This window comes from Heterodontus francisci, chromosome 20 (assembly GCF_036365525.1).
Source record: "Heterodontus francisci isolate sHetFra1 chromosome 20, sHetFra1.hap1, whole genome shotgun sequence".
Taxonomy (NCBI): domain Eukaryota; kingdom Metazoa; phylum Chordata; class Chondrichthyes; order Heterodontiformes; family Heterodontidae; genus Heterodontus; species Heterodontus francisci.
The window spans coordinates 54,344,877-54,366,951 of NC_090390.1; the positions used below are offsets into that span (position 1 = coordinate 54,344,877).

At 41.3% G+C, this 22,075-nt stretch overlaps 1 protein-coding gene across 2 annotated transcripts in view; it reads left to right on the forward strand.

Annotated features, from left to right (window-relative positions):
• Window positions 1–21,718, forward strand: part of LOC137380639 (ornithine aminotransferase, mitochondrial-like) — a 41,320-nt gene extending 19,602 nt beyond the window's left edge. For both annotated transcript variants that reach the window (XM_068052799.1, XM_068052798.1), the window contains exons 4-10: window positions 1,933–2,028; window positions 2,505–2,632; window positions 2,707–2,829; window positions 2,917–3,045; window positions 5,646–5,759; window positions 7,509–7,653; window positions 20,576–21,718. In XM_068052799.1, the coding sequence (XP_067908900.1) occupies window positions 1,933–2,028; window positions 2,505–2,632; window positions 2,707–2,829; window positions 2,917–3,045; window positions 5,646–5,759; window positions 7,509–7,653; window positions 20,576–20,736 (896 nt within the window). In that variant the 3' untranslated portion in view covers window positions 20,737–21,718. The remainder of the gene's footprint in view (window positions 1–1,932; window positions 2,029–2,504; window positions 2,633–2,706; window positions 2,830–2,916; window positions 3,046–5,645; window positions 5,760–7,508; window positions 7,654–20,575) is intronic.
• Window positions 21,719–22,075: the final 357 nt, after the last annotated feature.

The following is a 22,075-nucleotide window of genomic DNA, read 5'->3' on the forward strand; positions in this document are numbered from 1 at the left end:
ATTGGCCACGAGAGGGTGTATTTCCCTCAATCCATTCGGGCACTTGTCTGGCAGCTCTTCATCTGTCTCATCAGCGACAGGCTGCCCTGCCTCCAGACCTCCTAGCTCCATGATCTCCTCTTCCATTGGCATCTGGACTGGACTGCCAGATATAGCATGCTGCCTCTTGTCCTCTTCCTCTCGAATTGTGAGCTTGTTTCTCCTGCAAGCACATAAATTAACATTGTTACTTGTTCATACGCTCACACCATGCCTTCTGTTGATGACCACATCATTGTCCATTTATGCCACAGGGATGCCTGCTGCACATAGCATTTCAGTTCAGGCAGTGCAAAAGTCAACTCTGATCAGTGTCCTCGACAGATGCAAATATACATTTGGTAGCCAATGCTACTGTCTGGGTATTGCTGACTGGGTGGGCACTCCAATTTCATATTACTTTTTTGTGACATTTTAAGGCTGCCAGCTTAATGTTATGTGCTGCACTCGCCTTGCAAGACTGCATCAGATCATGGATCTTCTTCCTGCACTGCAGCAGTCTCCACCTATGCCCACTTCATCTGCCTAGCCTGCCCCTGTCACCCGCCCTGAGGGAAAATGGGATCTATACTAGTTGCTGTTTTCAAGCAATCATTGTAACAATGGAACCTAAAAGCTTTTTCAGTGTGCCAGTAAAATACAATCATGTGATGAGATCTTTTGGTCCTGTGATTTTATACTGTCAGGCAAACCCCCACCTGCCAAGACTGAGGTACACATTATTTCACCACATGAACATTAAAACTTAAAAAGTGCAAGCTCCTGACTGGAAAGACATTTTTGCATAGTAAGAGACGGTGTTGAAACAATGGGGGCCCAGTAGTTGCTTCCCCAATACACAGAAGTGGTCAGACCAGCTTCAGTCACATGATGAACTGGCTGTTGCGGAGGTTTGAGCTGAGTTTTAAATTGGAGAAAACAGTACTTGAGATCAAAAACTGTGCTCGTGGACTGAACATCTCTCCTGCCTGTCTCCCTCCATCTCTTTCCCACTGAACTGAATCTTGTGAAGACATGTAAACTCAGGAAAAAGTCTGCTACGTAAATAAGGTTTAAAAGGAACACTGGGCCCCAACGAAATGAAAGACCATATCTTCAATCAAAGACTACAGCGAGCTCAAAGCACAGTAATGAGCTGACCTCAAACTTATCTTTTTTCTGTCCCTATTTGCCTGTGTGTATTGCATGTGCATGCTAGTGTGGGCTGCGTCATATCTGTATTACTGTTTAAACCTAAGGTTTAATAAATTTCATCTTTAAACCAAAGAAAGCCTGTTTGTGTTCATTTCTTTGCCTTATAATTGGAAAGTTGTGAACAAGGATTCACAAAGGGGGAGCTCAAAACACAGCATTTAAAATTAAACCCTGTTACAATGAGACGAGGTGAAGATAGTAACAGACCCCTGGATACCTTTTCTCACCTGGTCGTAACAGTATTCATCATTTGAGTCCTGAGCTTTATTTTCTGGAAGGAATGAAAATCACGTCCAGAAGGATGGAATGGAGATCGTGAGCTACCCACTGTAATGCAGAGTGAAATTGAAAGGCGGGTAGAACATGACCTGAAATTTGGCAAACAAAAACAAGAAATGCTGGAATCACTCAGCAGGTCTGGCAGCATCTGTGGAAAGAGAAGCAGAGTTAACGTTTCGGGTCAGTGACCCTTCTTCGGAACCTGCCTGCTGAGTGATTCCAGCATTTCTTGTTTTTGTTTCAGATTTCCAGCATCCGCAGTATTTTGCTTTTGCTGAAATTTGGCAATACAAGTTTGCTCTGTACCAACTATTTGAACGTAATAATTTGTGCTTGGCACTTTTTTTCCCCTTGCATGCAACTTTTGGTAATTGTTTTTTTATTTACTTTCTGAATCTTAAACTTAAAATTTGACTTTAGGTGTGGAAGCAGGAGAAAGTGCTTGCAAGTTGGCTCGCAAATGGGCATATGAAGTTAAAGGAATTCCTAAATATAAAGCAAAAATTCTTTTTGCAGGTAAGATTTTTTAAAGTAGGGCATCAGCTCCATGTAGTATTTAATCATTATAGTTGTAATTTACATTAAATCCTTATTTACTACATTCAAAAATAACTGTTTTAAAACTATTTTGGGCTGTGTACAAATTTAATATTTTGTTCTGTGGTTTCTAGGAGATGTAATTTAATGGGCTGTCCTATTCGAATGCTCTAGGACTGAAAAATAATTGATTTTGTTGTCAATGTATATAATGATGCAAAGTTCTTTTGGTTATTGAAATGTTCTTTCTGGTAAAATCCTTGTAAGAAAAATATAAATGCGGGTAGTCAGTTTTTTTTGCTTCCAAGAAAAATGCAGTATCAAATTTGTGAAATACATCTTGAATTCATAAAGAAAATACTTCTGTAAATGGATTTGCAGCAGGCCCTGTCCAAAGTTAGAAAATTTGAAGTGTCTGAAGGTACGTGATATTAACATTATTTATTTTCTTTCAGCTGGTAATTTTTGGGGTAGAACTATGTCTGCTGTTTCCAGTTCAACAGATCCCAGTAGTTATGAAGGATTTGGACCATTTATGCCTGGGTTTGAAATTATTCCATACAATGATCTGCCGGCAACAGAGGTATGAAAAATAATTGGAATTGTTTTGTTAGTTTATATTTTGTTTTAATTTTAATTTCAGTTTTCTCTCTCTAGCGTGCATTCCAGGACCCTAATATGGCAGCATTTATGGTGGAACCAATCCAGGGAGAAGCTGGAGTAATTGTTCCTGACCAGGGCTACCTTCAAGGAGTGAGAGAATTGTGCACAAAATATAACGTGAGTTGTAAAATGTCATTGTAACAAGGGTGGTAATTTACTGAATGTAAACAGAATCTTTAGTAACGAATCTGTCTCATTGAATAGGTCCTGTTCATCGCAGATGAAGTGCAAACTGGATTGGCTAGGACTGGACGGCGATTGGCATGTGATCATGAAGATGTCAAACCAGATATTGTTATGCTTGGAAAAGCCCTCTCTGGAGGCGTGTATCCTGTGAGTGACGCTATGCATGATTTTCAGATGTAAACTGAAGTGTTTTCAACATAGCAAGGGTATAGTAGTGGCACCGTAATAGATAGTGAAATAGCTTTTAAGAAATATGATTTGTATTAATTTGATTGCTGCAAAAATTCAATTGGGTCATTAATGTTGTTCAAGGAATTGAAATGCCACTCAGTGAGACCTACATGTGACATTCAACCACATTTTATGGTTGACGCTTAATCTACTCAGTTTATACAAACAGGCCCACAATTAAGGCAATTATGGTGGGTAGTAAGTGTAACATTTCCACTATCTCTTAAATTCAGAAACAAATCACAGCTAAATCGAATGTCCTGCATTTTAATGAAAAATTTTAACAAACCAGTAGTACACTTTTAAATTAGCACTAGGCTAATGTGGGTCGCTGCAGATGCAAATATAGCCAGGGATTAAAAATTAAATGAAGAGTAGCTACTAGACTTTGACATTTGAACCAGTTATGTAATTACTTCAAGTCGTCATTCTGCTGCAGAACGAGTATGCTGACACATGTTTTCCAACTAATGGTTTTGGGGTGCAACTAGCATTATCAAGCTCAATATTTTATGCGAATCTTAGTGTACATGTACCAATAGGGCATCTCTGGCAGAATTTGTGTGTTATAGGAATGAGCTGTGGCATGTGGAGTTTAATCCTTAGAAGTGTGAGGTGATGCACGTTGGGAGGACTAACAAGGCAAGGGAATATACAATGGATGGTAGGACCCTAGGTAGTACAGAGGGACCTTGGGGTGCTTGTCCATAGATCACTGAAGGCAACAGCACAGGTAGATAAGGTGATTAGGAAGGCGTACGGGATACTTGCCTTTATTAGCCGAGGCATAGAATATAAGAGCAGGGAGGTTATGATGGAGCTGTATAAAACACCTGGTTAGGCCGCAGCTGGAGTACTATGTACAGTTCTGGTCATCACGCTATAGGACGGATGTGATTGCAAAGGAGAGGGTGCAGAGGAGATTCACCAGGATGTTGTCTGGGCTGGAGTATTTCAGTTACAGAGAGACTGGATAGGCTGGGGTTGCTTTCCTTGGAGCGGAGAAGGCTGAGGTGGGGGGGGGGGGGAGGGGGAAAACCTGATTGAGGTATACAAAATTATGAGGGGCATTGATAGGATCGATAGGAAGAAACTTTTTCCCTTGGCGAAGAGGTCAATAACTAGGGGGCATAGATTTAAGGTAAGGGACAGGAGGTTTAGAGGGGAGTTGAGGAAAAACCTTTTTCACCCAGTGTGGTTGGAATCTAGAACACACTGTCTGAAGGGGTGGTATAGGCAGGCATACACACAACATTTAAGTAGTATTTAGATGAGCACTTGAAACGCCATAACATACAAGGCTGCGGGCCAAGTGCCGGGAAGTGGGATTAGTTTCGGACGGGTGCTTGATGGTCGGTGCAGGTGCGTTGGGCCGAAGGGCCTGTTTCTGTGCTGTAAAACTCTGACTCTATTACTGAAAAGAGACTCTAGAAGAAATTTAAAGTTGAAGCAAAAATAGTGCAAACCTTGGAAGAATGATTGCAAAATGGATGAATACAAAATATTCATATCCTTCTCCAATGAATGCCAATTGCATAGAAAAATCAGGAGGAAGGTCTTTAGCTCTGTATTGTATTCAATCTCTAGATCCTTTGGGGCTGCTGCTGAGTGAGCATCTGTCAGAATCAGCTTCCTAATCTGTGGCACATTTGTCCTATAATCTGACAAAGTTTCCAGGTTTTTAAATATGCTAGTTTAAATATCCTGTCAATTTCAATGGGAAGGTTTTTTTTGCCTACTATCCCATAATAGAAATAGGGATTTGATGCCTTTTTGTTGAATCTTGTGGAGAGCAGCAATTGTTTGAAAAATTGAATCCCTATTTTACAAGGTCCCAATGTCATTGGGCTTCAGGTCCAAGGTTTCTTGGGTAAATTTGTTAACTTTCTAAACATTCATGACTTAGCCCATGATCTCTGATGGAGGGTTATCTACCATTCTATTCAACAGTGAGAATTTGGTGTCTATTTAAGAAAAAATTGATGCATCTATACAATTCATTGCAGACCATCATTTCCACCAAGCATAATGTGCTTCTCATTTAATTCCTGAAGGAGCACAAGACTGGTAACTTTTGTAACCTCGAAAATGTATGTAGTTGGACTTCAGTGGACATTAGTTCAATATTTGGTGTTATCCCACAAGTTTTTCCATCAATGGTGCACCTACATCCTAACCAGTTTCTGGTAGAAAGCTATTATGCAGTTCTGTACGTCCAAGGCGGAGGGAACACACAGTGTCAAAATGACTACGCATTCTCCGCTTTGTTTTCATTCATGTTGAAATAGTGATTGCAATTTTAATTAAACAGTAAATTGTGCAGCTGTCTTTCCCTATTCTTTGCTTCTCCAGAATTGCTTGTGTTGTGACCATCGTGATTTTCAAGGGGAGCCAGCTAAAAGTGTATATTGATTTTTGTCTAAGTTAGAACAGCACTTTGTTCCAAAGACAATTTAGCTGAAAATTGTATCTTCATGAGGAATTAAGTTGACTATTTCTTTCTCTTTTTTTTACAGGTTTCAGCAGTGTTGTGCAATGATGAAATTATGTTATCCATTAAACCAGGTCAGCATGGGTCCACATATGGTGGCAATCCCTTGGCATGCCGTGTTGCTATTGCTGCACTTGAGGTATGTCTGCGATAGAGACAAGTCGAAATGGGCTACATGAATGAGTTTTAAGAAGTTATGGCCAATCAGTTTGAATTTTCACACAAATTCTATCTGCTTAGCGGAAGTACTTTTATTGGCCAGCAGAAAAGGTCATAGCTGAGGTGTGTATGTGTGTGTGTAAATATATATTTTTAAAAAAGTAATTTATACAGTACACTCCTAGATTCTCTCCTGCTAACAAATAGGAGATTATGCTGAACAGGTTACAAATGAAAACTTAGGAGATGGTGGATGTGGGGGCGGAATTACATTGAAGAGGTGGGTTTATAAGCTTTAGAAGGAAGGAATGGGATAGCAAAGCAATGTTCCAAAGAGCAGTGCTGTAGTGCCAAAGATTAGTCTTTGAAGGCTAAGTGGTAGTTCAAAACTGGAGGAACCTTGGATGTGGTTGAGACATGTGATTGAAGTAGATTTTTTAAGAAATAGCTGGAGTAATTTGAAATCGAAGGTAAGAGCCTTGTAGTTGGTAAGCTGAGGGAAAAGTGCATAGAACTGTGTGAGGACATAAGATAGTTTTGGATTAACCCAAATATGTGACAGCTGAAGGAAGGGAAACTGGAAACCATTCAAGAAATTGACCCTTGGTGATAAAGGCATGGCTTGTGTTTTTCAGCATGGAAGAACCATTGGGTAAAGTTCTGAAGGGGGAAATTGAAGTTAGATAGCTGATCAGATATGGGGTTTAAAAGCTCAACTCAGGGTTGAGCAGAGTGTTGAGGTTATGCACCATCTGGTTCAGCCTGTGCGGAGAGATAGTTGGAGCTGCAGCAAGAGCTGTGTGGGTGGTGGTAGGAACTAAAAACAATGAATTTGATTTTGCCAGTGTGGATTGAAGGAAAATTTAAACTCATCATGACTTGGAAGTTGTACAGGCAATCTGACACTGTAGTCACAGCCTTGGAATAGTTATGACAAAGGTAGAGTTGGGAATCATCAGCATGTACAAAAGCTGACCTAATGCTTTCAAAAATGTGTAGAGGGATAGCATGTAAGTGATAAAAGGGGACTAAAGATGGGCATCTTGCTGATGTAACTGTGCATTGGACTAGAGAGTGGCTATATTCCAACATGTTAGAATGGAGCATACTGAAGGTGGGCCAGACACAGACATGATATTGGAGGAGAATGTAATCGCTGATTATCAAATGAGCTCTCAGTTTTGGGTACGTAGGATGTTGACGACTTGGCCAGAGTATTGTGGGCAGACCAGAAATTGGGTTGCAGTGTTTAGGCATAGCTAAGGGGGATATGTTGCAAAGTTGGGCGGCATCATAGAGAGCACATTGGAAAAAGGCAGTAGTTTGATGGATTCTAGAGATTAGTTTTGGAAGTTTTTCTTTGGAAAAGAGCCTTCACGCTGAAGTATTCAGAAATGTGAAGAAAGTTGTTAAGGAAAGTTGTTCAGTTTGAAGGTTTCCAATATGAGGTACAGAAAGTTTAAAAATGAGGAAGTTTAAAGTAAAGAGGTATGTCTGGTAGAATGTTTTCACGCAAAGGATGGTCGAGCTGTGGACTGTCAGCAGGAAAGGCCTCTGAGGCAGACCATAATAAATGGTTTCAAGTGACAATAAGATCACTTTCTGGTTGAATAATTTAGCAAGGAAGTGTTAATCTGAAAAGGAGAAAGCTTGGTTGGCTTTATCTATTTCCAATGACTGGGATAAACTTTAAATTTTTTTGCAATACCCCTTTAACTGAAATATACAGGTTCTTGAAGAAGAAAACTTGGCAGAAAATGCAGAGGAAATGGGAATGCTCCTCCGAAGTGAGCTGATGAAACTGCCATCGGATATTGTGTCTGCTGTAAGAGGAAAAGGATTATTGAATGCCCTTGTTATCCGAGAAACAAAAGGTACAAACAATCTGGCAATTTTTCATCAACTGTTCTATTACATTCCATATATTGGAGCAATTCCATTTAAGCAACACAGGAGATCACTTGAGAGACCAGTTAAATAATAGTTACGTGGTGGCCTAACAGAATGCAGCCAGAGGTAACAGGCTAGAACAAATGTCAAATTTGATCTTTGAGGGTGAAATAATCATAGAGCTAGTAATGGAGTACCACAAGGAAGACAAACTTTCTCAAAGTTTAATGTGTTCTCCAGCCATATTTGTTTTTGTACTTCTATCTATAAGAGACTGAGTTCCAGGCAATTACATTCTTACGTTCCACAAACAGAAGTGTGCCTGGTATTCTGTATGAACTTGCAGCTGCTTTGTGATTGGACTCTGGGATCTCTCCAGACCTCCTTCATGCAGTCCATTGGCCAATGTAACTTTTTGCTGTACATATACTTTGTTTCAGATGATTACAACAAAGTACACTGGTCAGAACCTCTGTGTAAATAGGTGTGGTTAAGTTGTTTTGGTGAAGTACCAGAGGGTTGATGAAGGTAATACAGTAGATGTTGTGTATCTGTGAACTTGTCTAGGGCATTTGATAAGGTACCTCATAACAGACCTTTTCTGGAAAATAAAAGCTACAGTGCAGCTACAACACTGGCATCTACCTGTCAATATGGAAAATTGCCCAGATATGTCCTGTGCCCAAAAAGCAGAACAAATCCAACCTGGCCAATTACTACCCTTTCAGTCTAGTCTCGATCATCAGCAAAGTGATGGAAGAGGTTGTCGACTGTGTAATCAAGCGACACTTGCTCAGCAATAACCTGATCACTGGTGCTCAGTTTGGGTTCCATCAGGGCCACTCTGCTTCTGACCTTATTACAATCTTGGTCCAAGCGTTCAATTGTAAGGGGAACAGAGTCTTTTCTTTGGCTGCAAAGGAGACTCCAGGATTTCCCTCCCTTGTGCAAGGGTCAAGGATATCTGAGAGGCTGTAGGACTTTCTGAAGGGGGAGTGGTGTACAGCCAATGGTCGTGGTACATGTCGGTACCAACGACATAGGTAGAAAAAGGAATGAGGTCCTGCAAGATGAATTAAGGAGTTCGAAGCTAAATTAAAAAGCAGGACCTCAAGGGTAGTAACAGGATTGCTTCCTGTGTCACGTTAGTGAGTATAGGAACAGGAGAATAGACCAGATGAATGTGAGGCTGGAAAAATGGTGCAGGAGGAAGGGATTTGGATTCCTGGGACAACAGGACTGGTTCTGGGGAAGGTGGGATCTGTACAAGCAGGATGGATTACACCCTGGCAGGACTGGAACCAATGTCCCCGCAGGGGCTTTTGCGAGTGCTGTTGGGGAGGATTTAAACTAGAATGGCAGTGGGATGGGAACTTGAGTGGGGAGACTGAGGAGGGGGAAACCAGGATGAAACGAAAGACCGGAAACAAAAAGGCAAAAGTGGAAGGCATAGAAATCGAGCGCAAGAAACAAATAAGGCCATAGTGTGAAATAATGCTAAGATGACAATGTTAAAAAGACATGCCTAAAGGCATTGTGTCTCGATGCGCAGAGTATTTGCAATAAGGTAAGTGAATAACCGCGCAAATAGATGTAAATGGATACGATATAGTTATGAATTATGGAGACATGGCTGCAGGGTAACCAAGGATGGGAACTGAACATCCAAAGACATGCAGTATTTAGGAAGGACAGGCAAAAGAGGAAAGGAGGTGGGGTAGCATTTAGTAAAAGAGGAAATCCATACAATGGTGAGGAAGGATATTCGCTCAGAGAATCCTGATGTGGAATCTGTATGGGTGGACCTAAAACACCAAGGGGCAGGAAACGGTGGGGGTTCTATTTAGACTCCCCCAAACAGCAGTGGTGATGTAGAGGATGGCATTAAACAGGAAATTGGAGTTGCATGCAATAAGGGTACAACTGTAATTATGGGTGACTTTAATTTACATTTAGATTGGGCAAACCAAATTATCAATAATACTGTAGAGGAGGCATTCCTGGAGTGCATACGTGATGGTTTTTTGGACCAATGTGTTGAGGAACCAAGTAGAGAACAGGCCATCTTAGACTGGGTATTGTGTAATGAGAAAGGATTAGTTAAACATGTTGTGTGGGGTCCCTTGGGGAAGAACGACCATAACATGATAGAATTCTTCATTTAAGTTGATTCCAAGACTGTGGTCCTAAATCTAAATAAAGGAAACTATGAAGGTACGAGGCCCGACTTGGCTATGATAGATTGAGGAACGTTACTTAAAAGGGTTGACGGTGGATGGGCAATGGCTAGCATTTAAAGAGCGCATGGATGAATTACAACAATTGTTCATTTCTGTGTGACGCAACAATAAAATGGGAAGGGTGGCTTACAAAAGAAATTAGGGATAGTATTAGATTCAAGGAGGAGAGATATGAAATGGCCAGAACCAGCAGCAAACCTGACCATTGGGAGATGTTTAGAATTCAGCAAAGGAGAACAAAGGAATTGATTAAGAAAGGGAAAATAGAGTATGAGAGTAAGCTTGCAGAGAACATAAAAACTGACTAAAAGTTTCTAGACATATGTGAAGAGAAAAAGATTAATGAAGGCAAATGTGTGTCCCTTACAGTCAGAAACGGGTGAATTTATGATGGGGAATAAAGAAATGGCAGACCAATTAAATACATACTTTGGTTCTGTCTTCACAAAGGAGGACACAAATTACCTCCCAGAAATGTTGGGGAACATAGGGTCCAGTGAGAAGGAGGTACTGTATGAAATCAGTATTAGTAGGGAAATGGTGTTAGGGAAATTGACGGGATTGAAGGCCGATCAATCCCCAGGGCCTGATCTACATCCCAGCGTACTTGAAGTGGCCTTTGAAATAGTAGATGCATTGCTGGTCATTGTTCAAAATTCTATGGAGTCTGGAAGAGTTCCAATGGATCGGAGGGTACCTAATGTAACCCCACTATTTAAAAAAGGAGATGGAGAGAAAACAAGGAATTATGGACCGGTTAGCCTGACTTCAGTAGTGGGGAAAATGCTAGAGTCCATTATAAAAAATGTAATAGTAAAGCACTTGGAAAACAGTGACAGGATTGGACAAAGTCAACATGGATTTACGAAAGGGAAATCATGCTTGACAAATCTACTGGAATTTTTTGACTATGTAACGAGTAGAATAGATCAGGGAGAAGCAGTGGATGTGGTGTATTTGGACTTTTAGAAGGCTTTCGATAAGGTCCCACATAAGAGATTAGCATGCAAAATTAAAGCACATGGGATTGGGGGCAGGGTACTGACATGGATAGAGAACTGGTTGGCAGACAGGAGACAGAGTAGGAATAAAGGGGTCTTTTTCCGAGTGGCAGGCAGTGACTAGTGGGGTACTGCAGCGATCAGTGCTAGGACCCCAGCTATTCACAATATATATTAATGATCTAGATAAAGGAATTAAATGTAATATATCCAAGTTTGCAGACGACTCAAAGCTGGGTGGGAATGGGAGTGTGAACTGTGAGGAGGATGCAGAGAAGCTCCAGTGTGATTTGGACAGGTTGAGTGGGCAAATGCATGGCAGATGCAGTATAAAGTGGATAAGTGTGAGGTTATCCACTTTGGTAGCAAAAACAGAAAGGCTGATTATTATCTGAATGGCGATAGATTGGGAAAGGGGGAGGTGCAGCGAGACCTGGGTGTCCTTGTGCACCAGTCGCTAAAAGTAAGCATGCAGGTATAGCAGGCAGTTAAGAAGACAAATGGTATGTTGGCCTTCATAGCGAGAGGATTAGAGCACAGGAGCAAGGATGTCTTTCTGCAATTATACAAGGTCTTGGTGAGACCACCCCTTGAATATCGTGTGCAGTTTTGTTCTCCTTATCTGAGGAAGGATGTTCTTGCTATGGAGGGAGTGCAACGAAGGTTCACCAGACTGATTCCTGGGATGGCAGGACTGAGGTATGCAGAGAGATTGGGTTGATTAGGCTTGTATTTGCTAGAGTTTTGAGAAGAATGAGAAGGAATCTCATAGAAACCTACAAACTTCTAACAGGACTGGACGGACTAGATGCAGGAAGGGTGTCCCTGATGGCAGGGGAGTCCAGGTCCAGGGGTCACAGTCTAAGGAGGGGTAAGCCATTTAGGACTGAGATGAAGAGAGATTTCTTCATCCAGAGAGTGGTGAACCTGTGGAATTCTCTACCATGGAAAGCAGTTGAGGCCAAATCATGAATATATTCAAGAAAGAGTTAGATATAGTTCTTGGAGGCTAAAGGAATCGAGGGATACAGGTAGAAAGCAGGAACAGGGTACTGAATTTGGATGATCAGCCATGATCGCTTTGAATAACGGAGCAGGCTCGAAGGGCCGAAATGTCCTGCTCCTATTTTTCTGTTTCTGTGGACAACAGCTGAACTCCAGAGGTGAGAGTGACTGCCCTTAACATCGAGACAGCATTTGACAGTGTGGCATCAATGAGCCCTAGCAAAACTGGAGTCAATGGGAATCGGGGCGGGGGGGGGAACTCTCCACTGGTTGGAGTCATACCTTGCACAAAGGAAGATGGTTGTAGTTGTTGGAGCTCAATCATCTCAGTCCCAGGACATTACTGCAGGAGTTCCTCAGGGTAGTGCCTGGGCCTGACCATCTTCAGCTGCTTCATCAATGACCTTCCTTCAATCATAAGGTCAGAAGTGGGGATATTTGCTGATTGTACAATGTTCAGCACCATTCGTGACTCCTCAGATACTGAAGCAGCAAGACCTGGACAACATTCAGGCTTGGGCTGATAAGTGGTAAGTGATATTTGCACCACACAAGTGCCAGGCAGTGACAATCTCAAACAAGAGAGAATCTAACTGTCTTCCCTTGATGTTCAATGGTATTAACATTGCTGAATCCTTCACTATCAACATCCTGGGGATCAGCATTGACCAGAAACTGAATTGGACCAGCCACAATATTGTGGCTACAGGAGCAGGTCAGAGGCTGGGAATTCTGCAGTGAGTAACTCTCCTGTCTCCCCAGTGCCTGTCCACCTTTTACAAGGCACAAGTCAGGAGTGCGATGAAATACTCCTCTTTCCTGAATGTGTGCAGCTCCAGCAACACTCCAGAAGCTCGACACTATCCAGGACAAAGCGATCCCCTAGATTGGCACCCCATCCACCAATGCACAATGGCAGCAGTGTACACCATCTGAGATGCACTGCAGCAACTCACCAAGGCTCCTTCGACAGCACCTTCCGAACCCATGACCTCTACCACTGAAAAGGGCAAGGGAAGCAGATGCATGGGAACACCACCATCTGCAAGTTCTCCTCCAAGCTATGTGCCATCCTGACTTGGAACTATATTACTGTCTTTTTGTTTTCACTGGGTCAAAATCTTGGTACTCCCTTCCTAACAGCACTGTTGGTGTATCTGCACCCCATGGACTATAGCGGTTTTTACATGATACAAAATTTGGCATTGTAGTAAGCATGATGGTCATAAATCGGGAGGACATAGAATGGTTACAGCACAGAAGGAGAGCATTCAACCTGTTGTGACTCTGTTGGCTTTCTGCAAGAGCATCTGGCCTTGTTCCACTCCGCAGCCTCTTTTCTCTGTAGCCCTGCAAATTTTTTTGTTTTGAAGGCTTGTATTGAATCTGCGTCCACCACTCTCTCGGGCAGAGCATCTCAAATCCTAACCACTTGCTGCATCAAATTGTCCTCCTGTCGCCTCTGTTCTATATAACAGCCTCTGGTTATTTTGACAATCACCTTAATTAGGTGTCCTCTGGTTCTGGATCCTTCAGCCAATGGAAAAAGCTTATCCTTATCCAGAAATGTTCAGGTTGCTCATGATTTTGAGCATCTCTATCAAAATTTCTTAATCTTTTCTCCAAGGGGAACAGGCCCAACTTCTTGACCCTATCCGTGTAACTGAAGTTTCTCATCCCTGGAACCACTCCCGTGAATCTTTTCTGCATCCTCTCTAAAGCCTTAACATTCTTCCTAAAGTGTCGTACCCTGAACGGGACATAATTCTCCAGTTGAAGCTGAAACACTTTTTTTTTATACTGGTTTATCATAATTTTCTTCTTGTACTCTGCATTCCTGTTTATAAATCCCAGGATCCCATATGCTTTATTAACAGCTTTCTCAATCTGCTCTGCAACCTTCAATGATTTGTGCACGTATACCACCCCCCCCCCCCCCCCCACCCCAGGTCAATCTGCTCCTGCACCCTTTATTTTATATTGCATAGAACCATAGAAAAAATACAGCACAGAAAGAGGCCATTCAGCCCATGTCTGTGCCAGCCTAATAAACTAGCCTCCCAAACTAATCCCGCCTTCCAGCACCTAGTCCATAGCCCTGAACATGATGGCACTCTTAAAAGAATTGAGGGTCTCTGCTTCCAGCACCATTTCTGGCAGTGAATTCTAGACACTCAACACCCTCTGGATGAAAAGGTTTCCCCTCTGGTTCCCTTTAATACTTCTACCAATCACCTTTAAATCTTTATACCCTGGTAACTGACTTCCCTGCCAGGGGAAACGGGTGCTTCCTGTCCATTCTGTCTAGGCCCCTCATAATTTTGTATACCTCAATTAAGTCACCTCTCAACCTCCTCAGTTCCAGGGAAAACAGTCCTAACCTATCCAATCTTTCCCCATAGCTGCAATCTTCAAGCCCTGGCAATGTTCTAGTAAATCTACTCTGTACTCTCTCCAGAGGAATTATGTCCTTTCTGTAATGTAACCAGAACTTCACGGAATACTCCAGCTGTGGCCTAACCAGCACTTTATACAGCGCCAGCATCACATCTCTGCTTTTGTACTCTATACCTCAGGCACTAAAGGAAATCAATCCATATGCTTTCTTTACTCTATCCACCTGCCTTGCCACCATTAGGGACCTGTGGACATGCACTCCAAGGTCTCTCTCTTTTTCTACCTCTCTCAATATCCTCCTGTTTATTGTGGATTCCCTTGCTTTATTTGCCCTTCCCAAATGCAGCACCTCACACTTCTCTGGATTGAATTCCATGTGCCACTTTTCAGCTCACTCTACCAAAACATTGATCTCATACTGGAGTCCACAGTTTTCTTCCTCACTATTAACTACACTGCCAATTTTTGAGTCATCAGCAAATTGCCCAATCGTGCCTCCCACGTTTAAGTCTAAATCATTAATATATACAACAAACATCAGGGGACCCAGCACTGAGCCCTGTGGAGCGCCACTGGAAACTGCTTTCCATTTGCAAAAACATCCGTCCACTATCCTTTGTTTCCTGTCCCTGAGCCAATTCTGGTTCCAACCTGCCGCATTCCCCTGGATCCCATGGGCTTTAATTTTACTGACCAGTCTGCCATGTGGGACCTTGTCAGATGCCTTACTAAAATCCATGTAGACCACATTCGCTGCACTTCCCTCATCAATCCTCCTTGTCTAACTTTGTTGTGTTTTTGAGAAAGTAACATGACCTTCCCTTAAAAATGCATGCTGACTATCCCTGATTAATCTGTGCCTTTCTAAGTGGCAGTTTATCCTGTCTCAATTGATTCTAGCAATATGCCCACCACTGAGGTCAGACTGACTGGCCTATAACTATTTGGCTTAGCCCTTGCACCCTTTTTAGAAAATGGTACAACATTTGCAGACCTCCAATCATCTGGTACCTTGCCTGTATCTAGTGAGGATTTGAAGATGATACTCAGCACTTCTGCTATTTCCTCCACAACGCTTCTCTCAACAACCTTTTACATTTTGATAGGAAGAATTACTTGATGCTTTTCTGCATGAAATTTCATCTGTTACTTGTCTGCCCATTCCACCAGCCTGTCTATGTCCTCTTGATATTTATTGGGACAAAATTAACTGTGGTAGCGAGAATGCACCCTTTGAATCACAGTCTCCAAATGGCTGTTTCTAACAGCAACCAAAATGCACCTTTCTGTAACTCCTGAGGCTTGCCGGTTCTTAAAGCAATACTGATCCTCTGCAAACCTTAAAGGCAAACCGTATATTCCCCAGAGAAGAAAAAAAAACAACACAACCATGACCGTTCCAAGGATGAGGGGGTTCAATTGGTTGGAGAGATTGAAGAAGCTGGGACTATTCTCCTTAGGGCAGGGAAGGTGAAGAGACCTAACAGGTATGCAAAATTATGAACTGTTTTGATCGAGCAACTGGGGAGAAACTCATTTACTCTGGTAAGCAGGTTGAAAAGCAGAAGGTAATAGATTTAAGATAATTGTTACAAGAACTAGAAGGTCAATAAGGAGGACTTCAGGGGGCTATGATCTGGAACACATTACCTGAAAGGGTGACTGAATCAGTTTCCATTGGACATATACTGGAAATCTCAACTATAGGGTTATGGAGAAAAAGCTGGGTTGTGGGACTAAATTGGACAGATTTCAAAGGGATGGTCCAGATGTGACTGGCTGAATTGCCACCTTCAGTGCTGAGAGATTTTATTATTCCACGATTTAACATGCATAGTCCTATGCAGTAGCGTCACCAGGCTACGTAGGAGCAGGACTAGGCCATTCAGCCCATCGTGCCTACTCCGCCATTCAGTATGATCATGGCTGATCATCCACTTCGAAGCCTTTTTCCCACACAATCCCCATATCCTTTTGTCATTTGGTATTTAGAAATACGTCAATCTCTGCATTAAACATACTTGATGACTGAGCTTCCACAGCCCTCTGGGATAGAGAATTCCAAAGATTCGCAACCCTCTGAGTAAAGAAATTTCTCCTCATCTCGGTCCTAAGTGGCTTCTCCTTTATTTTAAAGTTGTGTCCCCTGGTTCAAGACTCTCAAACCTGGGGAAACTTCTTACCTGCATCTACCCTGTCTATCCCTTTCAGTATTGTGTAGGTTTCAATGAGATCACCTCTCTCAGAAATTCTAGAGACTACAGGCCCAGTTTCCCCCAATCTCTCTTCATAAGACAGTCCCGCCATCCCGGGAACAAGTCTGGTGAACCTTCGTTGCACTCCTTTTATGGCAATAACATCCTTCCTAAAGTAAGGGGTCCAAAACTGCACACCGTATTCCAGGTGCGGTCTATTCAATGTTCTATACAATTGAACCAAGACTTGGCTACTCCTGTACTCAAATCCTCTTGCGATAAAGGCTAACATACCATTAGCCTTCCTAATTGCTTGCTGCACCTGCATGTTAGCTTTCAGTGACTTATTGACCAGGACACCTAGGTCCCTTTATACATCTACACTTTCTAATCGTTTACCATTTAAGAAATACTCTGCACATCTGTTCCTCCTATCAAAGTGGATAACCTCACATTTTTCCAGATCATATTTCATCTGCCACATTCTTTCCCACTCACCTAAGTCTGTCCAAATCCCCTTAGACTCACTTTGTATCTTCCTCACAACCAACATTCCCACCTACTTTTGTGTCATCCGCGAACTTGGAAATATTACATTTGGTCCCCACATCCAAATCATTGATGTATATTGTGAGCAGCTGGGGCTTAAGTACTGATTTTTGCAATATCCCACTAGTCAGTCGGCCAATGGGAAAGTAACCCGTTTATTCTATTGTCTGCTTTCTGTCTGTTAACCTTAATCCATGCCAGTATATGACCTCCTATCCCATGTGCTTTAATTTTGCTCAGCAACTTTATCAAAAGCTTTCTGAAAATCCAAGTATACTATGTCCACCGACTCCCGTTTATCAATTCTGTTAGTAACATCCTCATTAAAACTCCCTCAGGTTCGTCAAACGTGATTTCCCATTCCTAAATTCATGTTGACTATGCCCAATCTGATCATTATTATCCAAGAGTCCATTTATCACATCCTTTAGAATAGATTCCAGCATTTTCCCTACTACTGATGTAAGGCCAACAGGTCTGTAGTTTCTTGTTTTCTCTCCCTCCCTCCTTAAATAGTGGGGTGACATTTGTGACCTTCCAATCTGCAGGAACCGTTCCAGAATCTATAGAATTTCGGAAGATGGTCACTAATGCATCCACTATCTCCATAGCTACCCCTTCCAACATTCTGGGATCTAGAATATTTGGTCCCGGGGACTTACCAACCTTTAGCCCCATTAATTTCTTCAATACAACCTTCTTACTAATACTAATTTCCTTCAGTTCCTCATTCTCCCTCATCCCTGGGATCTCTTTCTGCGAGATTTGTTATATCTTCCTCTATGAAAACAGACACCAAGTAATCATTTAGCTTCTTTACCATTTCTCTCTTTCGCATTATAAATTATCCTGACTCTACCTGGAATTGACCCACATTTGTTTCAACCAAACATTTCCTACTTATGTAGCTATAGAAGCTTTTACAGTCCATTTTCATTTTGTTGCTAGTTTACATTCATATTCTATTCCCCCTTTATCAGTTTCTTGGTCCTCCTTTACTGTACTGTAAAATCCTCCCAATCCTCAGGTTTGCCACTATTTCTGGCTACTTTATAGACCTTTTCTTTTAATCTTATACAATCCTAAACTTTCTTTGTTATCCATGGTTAACTGCTTTTTACTTTTGGGGGTTTTGTGCCTTGAATGAATGTATAGTTGCTGTAAACTATGTAATATTTCTTTAAAGACTATCTGTTGCCTGTGTACTGTCATACCTTTTAATGCATTTTCCCAATCCACCTCAGCCAAATTTAACACCCTGGCTTCTGATTGAACTACCTCACTTTCAAACATAACATAGAATTCTATCATGTTATGGTCACTCACTCCTAAAGATTCTTTTACAAGATTATTAATTAGCCCTTTTTCATGACATAATACTTGAACTGTTCTCTAGTCAGTTCCCCAACATACAGCTCTAGAAAACCATCCCTAACACACTCCAGAAACCTGTCCTCCACAGCATTCGTGCTTTTTAGGTTTACCCAGTCTATTTGCAGTTTGAAGTCGCCCATGATTACTGTATTACCCATGCTACATGCTGTTCTAATCTCCTGATGAATACTATGCCCTACACTACCACTACTGTTAGACCTATAAACAACTTCTACCAAAGTTTGCTGCCTCTTGCCATTTCTTAGTTCCACCCAAACAGATTCTACATTTTGTTCTTGCAATCTGAGATCCTTCCTTATTAATGAACTGATCCCATCCCTAATCAACGTAACACCATCTCCTTTTCCTTATTGCACTTCATTTTCAGATGTATCTAGTGTTTCTTCTAGCTTGCTTTTTTACCCTCCTCATTGAACCAGGGTTGGTTGTCTGGCTTATTGGAAATGGTCCAGTGAGAGATGCTGGGGGCATGAGATCACAGCTTGTGGTGGAATACAATTATTTTGCTGATGGCCCACAGTGCCTCATGAAGGCCAAGTTTTGAGCTGCTAGATCTATTAACCTATCCCATTTCGCATGGTGGTAGTGCCATACATGTTGAAGGTTGTCTTTAATGGATGGGCGAGGCAGTAATCGTTCCTACAAATACTGTTATGGGACAGATGCCTCTGTGATGGCTAGATTGGTGAGGATGAGGTCAAATAAGGTTTTTATTCTTGTTCTCACCATTTGCTGCAAGTCCATTTTGTCATCTGACTTTCAGGTCACTGCCACTTCTGTGAGTGGTGGTGATGGACATTGAAATCTCCCATCTGGATTATGTTCTTCCCCCCCCCCCCCCCCCCCTCCAACCCCACCCTGAAAATGAGAGACGATGACAGCAAGCTGAGAAAAGGTGCCTCTGGCTCCCCACACTGATTTTTCTATGTGAATATGTGGCTAGCCATTGAGTGCATGTGTGAGGCTCTAAAATGCTCAGTCAGAGATACAGCACTGAAACAAGCCCTTCGGCCCACCGAGTCTCTGCCGACCATCAACCACCCATTTATGCTAATCCTACATTAATCCCATATACCCTTACCAGACACTGCTGCTTCACTGCACTTGTGCAGCTGGGACAGAGTACACATGCATGGAAATACTCATTTCCTGTCCGTTTATACAGCAGAAAAGCAGTGTACAGCATGATTGTTGATTCCCTATGTTAAATTACACTAAGACCTTCTGAAACGATTTTATTTCTGTTCAAAGACATTTTATAATTATCTTTGCCTCCTGAAGATTGCCAACAAAGCTTTGTATGTTGGGTTTAAAGATAAGTGAATTAAGGGTTTGTATTGATCTGGGTAGCAGATTGAGGGACTTAGCTGGGTTTTAACAGCACATGTTAAAATGCTGTGCAGTAGCTAAACGGACATTGTGGAATGTCCAACTTTCAAAGATTGAAGGAGATGCTGCCAAAACTAGGTAACCTTTTCTTTATTGGTTTTCTAAATTGAGTCAGTGATTCAATTTATTTATGGGGAGAAATCTGAAAATGCTGGAAATATTCAGATCAGGCAGCATCTGTGGAGAGAAAGTGTTGATGTTTCAGGTCGATGACCTTTTACCAGAATTGGAAGGGCGATAGAAAGCAATGAAGGTGAACAAGGTAAGAGACAAATGGAAATCCTGTCTGAGAGAAGAACTTCTTCAAGGTGGGCATTCCTGGAAGAGAAGTGGCAGTGAATTAAACACTAGTGCAAAAGCAAAATATTGCAGATGCTGGAAATACTCAGCAGGTTAGGCAGCATCTGAGTTTTCATCAGAAATAGGAGACACAATTTTAGCATTCCTGTTGCCCTAATTAAGATCAGCTAATTCATGTGCTAAGGAATTAAACTTCAGATCCTCCTAGTCTATAGACCTCTGCCAGATAAGTGTTGCTGCCCATTCATTGTAAATCAAAAGTGTAGGATAATTTTAGTGACTCCATTACTACTTTGCTTCAAACCAAGGTGTTTATGCTGCATAGTATGCTTATTGCTGAAAGGTAGATCACATTTGTAGAAAATGGTCATAAGATATGAAGAAATTGCTAAGATCATGAAACATTAGTTTCTGTAACTTTTTATTCCATTTCAGCTTTTGATGCCATGAAAGTTTGCATTCGTCTACGTGATAATGGTCTGCTAGCTAAGCCAACTCACAGGGACATCATTAGACTGGCGCCACCCCTTGTGATCAAAGAGGATGAATTAAGAGAATGTGCGGACATCATTCAGAAGACTATTTTATCTTTTTGAAGTAGATTGAAGCTGTTAATACTATGCATTTGCAACAATTACTCATGGTCAAGTATTCATGGCCTCTTAAAGATATGTAGTATTTGTTGCACATTATATCTAGGATTGTATTTGAAGCAGCAGATATCTACTAAGCATTTGTCATATCTTCATATGTAATTAAGAAATTCCATGTAACCTCAGTCATAGACCAAAGACCTGAAATAGTCCATGCTTGACTGTTAGTACAAATTGTGACTAATTTTGTGCTACAACCTTGATTAAGATCTAAAATGAAATTCTAGGTGAAATTAAACTTCACTCAAGATCTCGAAACAAACTTAATTTAAAAGATTATGTACATCCATCACTGTGTGGAAATTGTTTTCCTGAAATGAATTAACTTTTGGAATATTGTAACTTCAATTTGGACACTTCATTGTCTGAAGTCAATACAATTATCTTATATGGACAGAGATATGTGAAGTCCTTTGATTCCATTTTAACTTTTGGGTGGCAATCGTAACTTCTTGCTCTTCATCCTTAAAGCATTGCTCATAGCTCTCAAAACACTTTTTTAAAGATTCGTGCAGGAGCTTTCTGTTACATCTTTCAGTTGATATGGCCCATCATTCTTTGCTACAATAAATGCAAATCCGTTGCTCCTATTGAAACGTACTGTTTAATGTTTGAAAAATGCCATGGATTTTGGAATGAGCTTTGTTATGGCAAAGTTTTTGTTTTCCAAATGTTCAGGAGCACAATATGTTCTGATACGACATCCATCGTGACATATCCTTCGTTTAATGCGGTAATACAGATTGCAGAAGGAGCTGGGAAGTTATTTTCCATTACAACATTTAGTTGTTTTATCGGTCATAATCTATGTCCATGCAACATTGTCATGGTTACTGTCCTGTGTACTTGCATATGTTTTTGATAACTGAAAAGATCTGTAGGAAAAAGTTGATTAAAATTCTGTGGCTCGCCCGATTTATTTTAACTTTGTACATCTGTATTCTTTTTAATTTAAATAGGTTGCCCGTTGGAGTTGATCATAGGAATAATTTTGTGTGTGAAGTTTGAATTGTTAGCATCTTTGAGAAATGACACATGGTTTAGACAATAACTTTGAGATTCAAATTTAATATGTATTCATCAAAATAATTAATTGGGCTTTTATTTTAGACCTGGCTGGAGATCTTTGAACCTTACAAATGAGATGGCTTGTACAATGGAACAAAGAGTTCTCAATTGAGCAGCTTTTGTTGAGTTTACTTTTTGTTTTAAAATAGTCAGGGCGCTTGGAGCGTGCAGCAGTAATTACCAATTCTGCTCTTTCAAATGTGACATGAGTCTG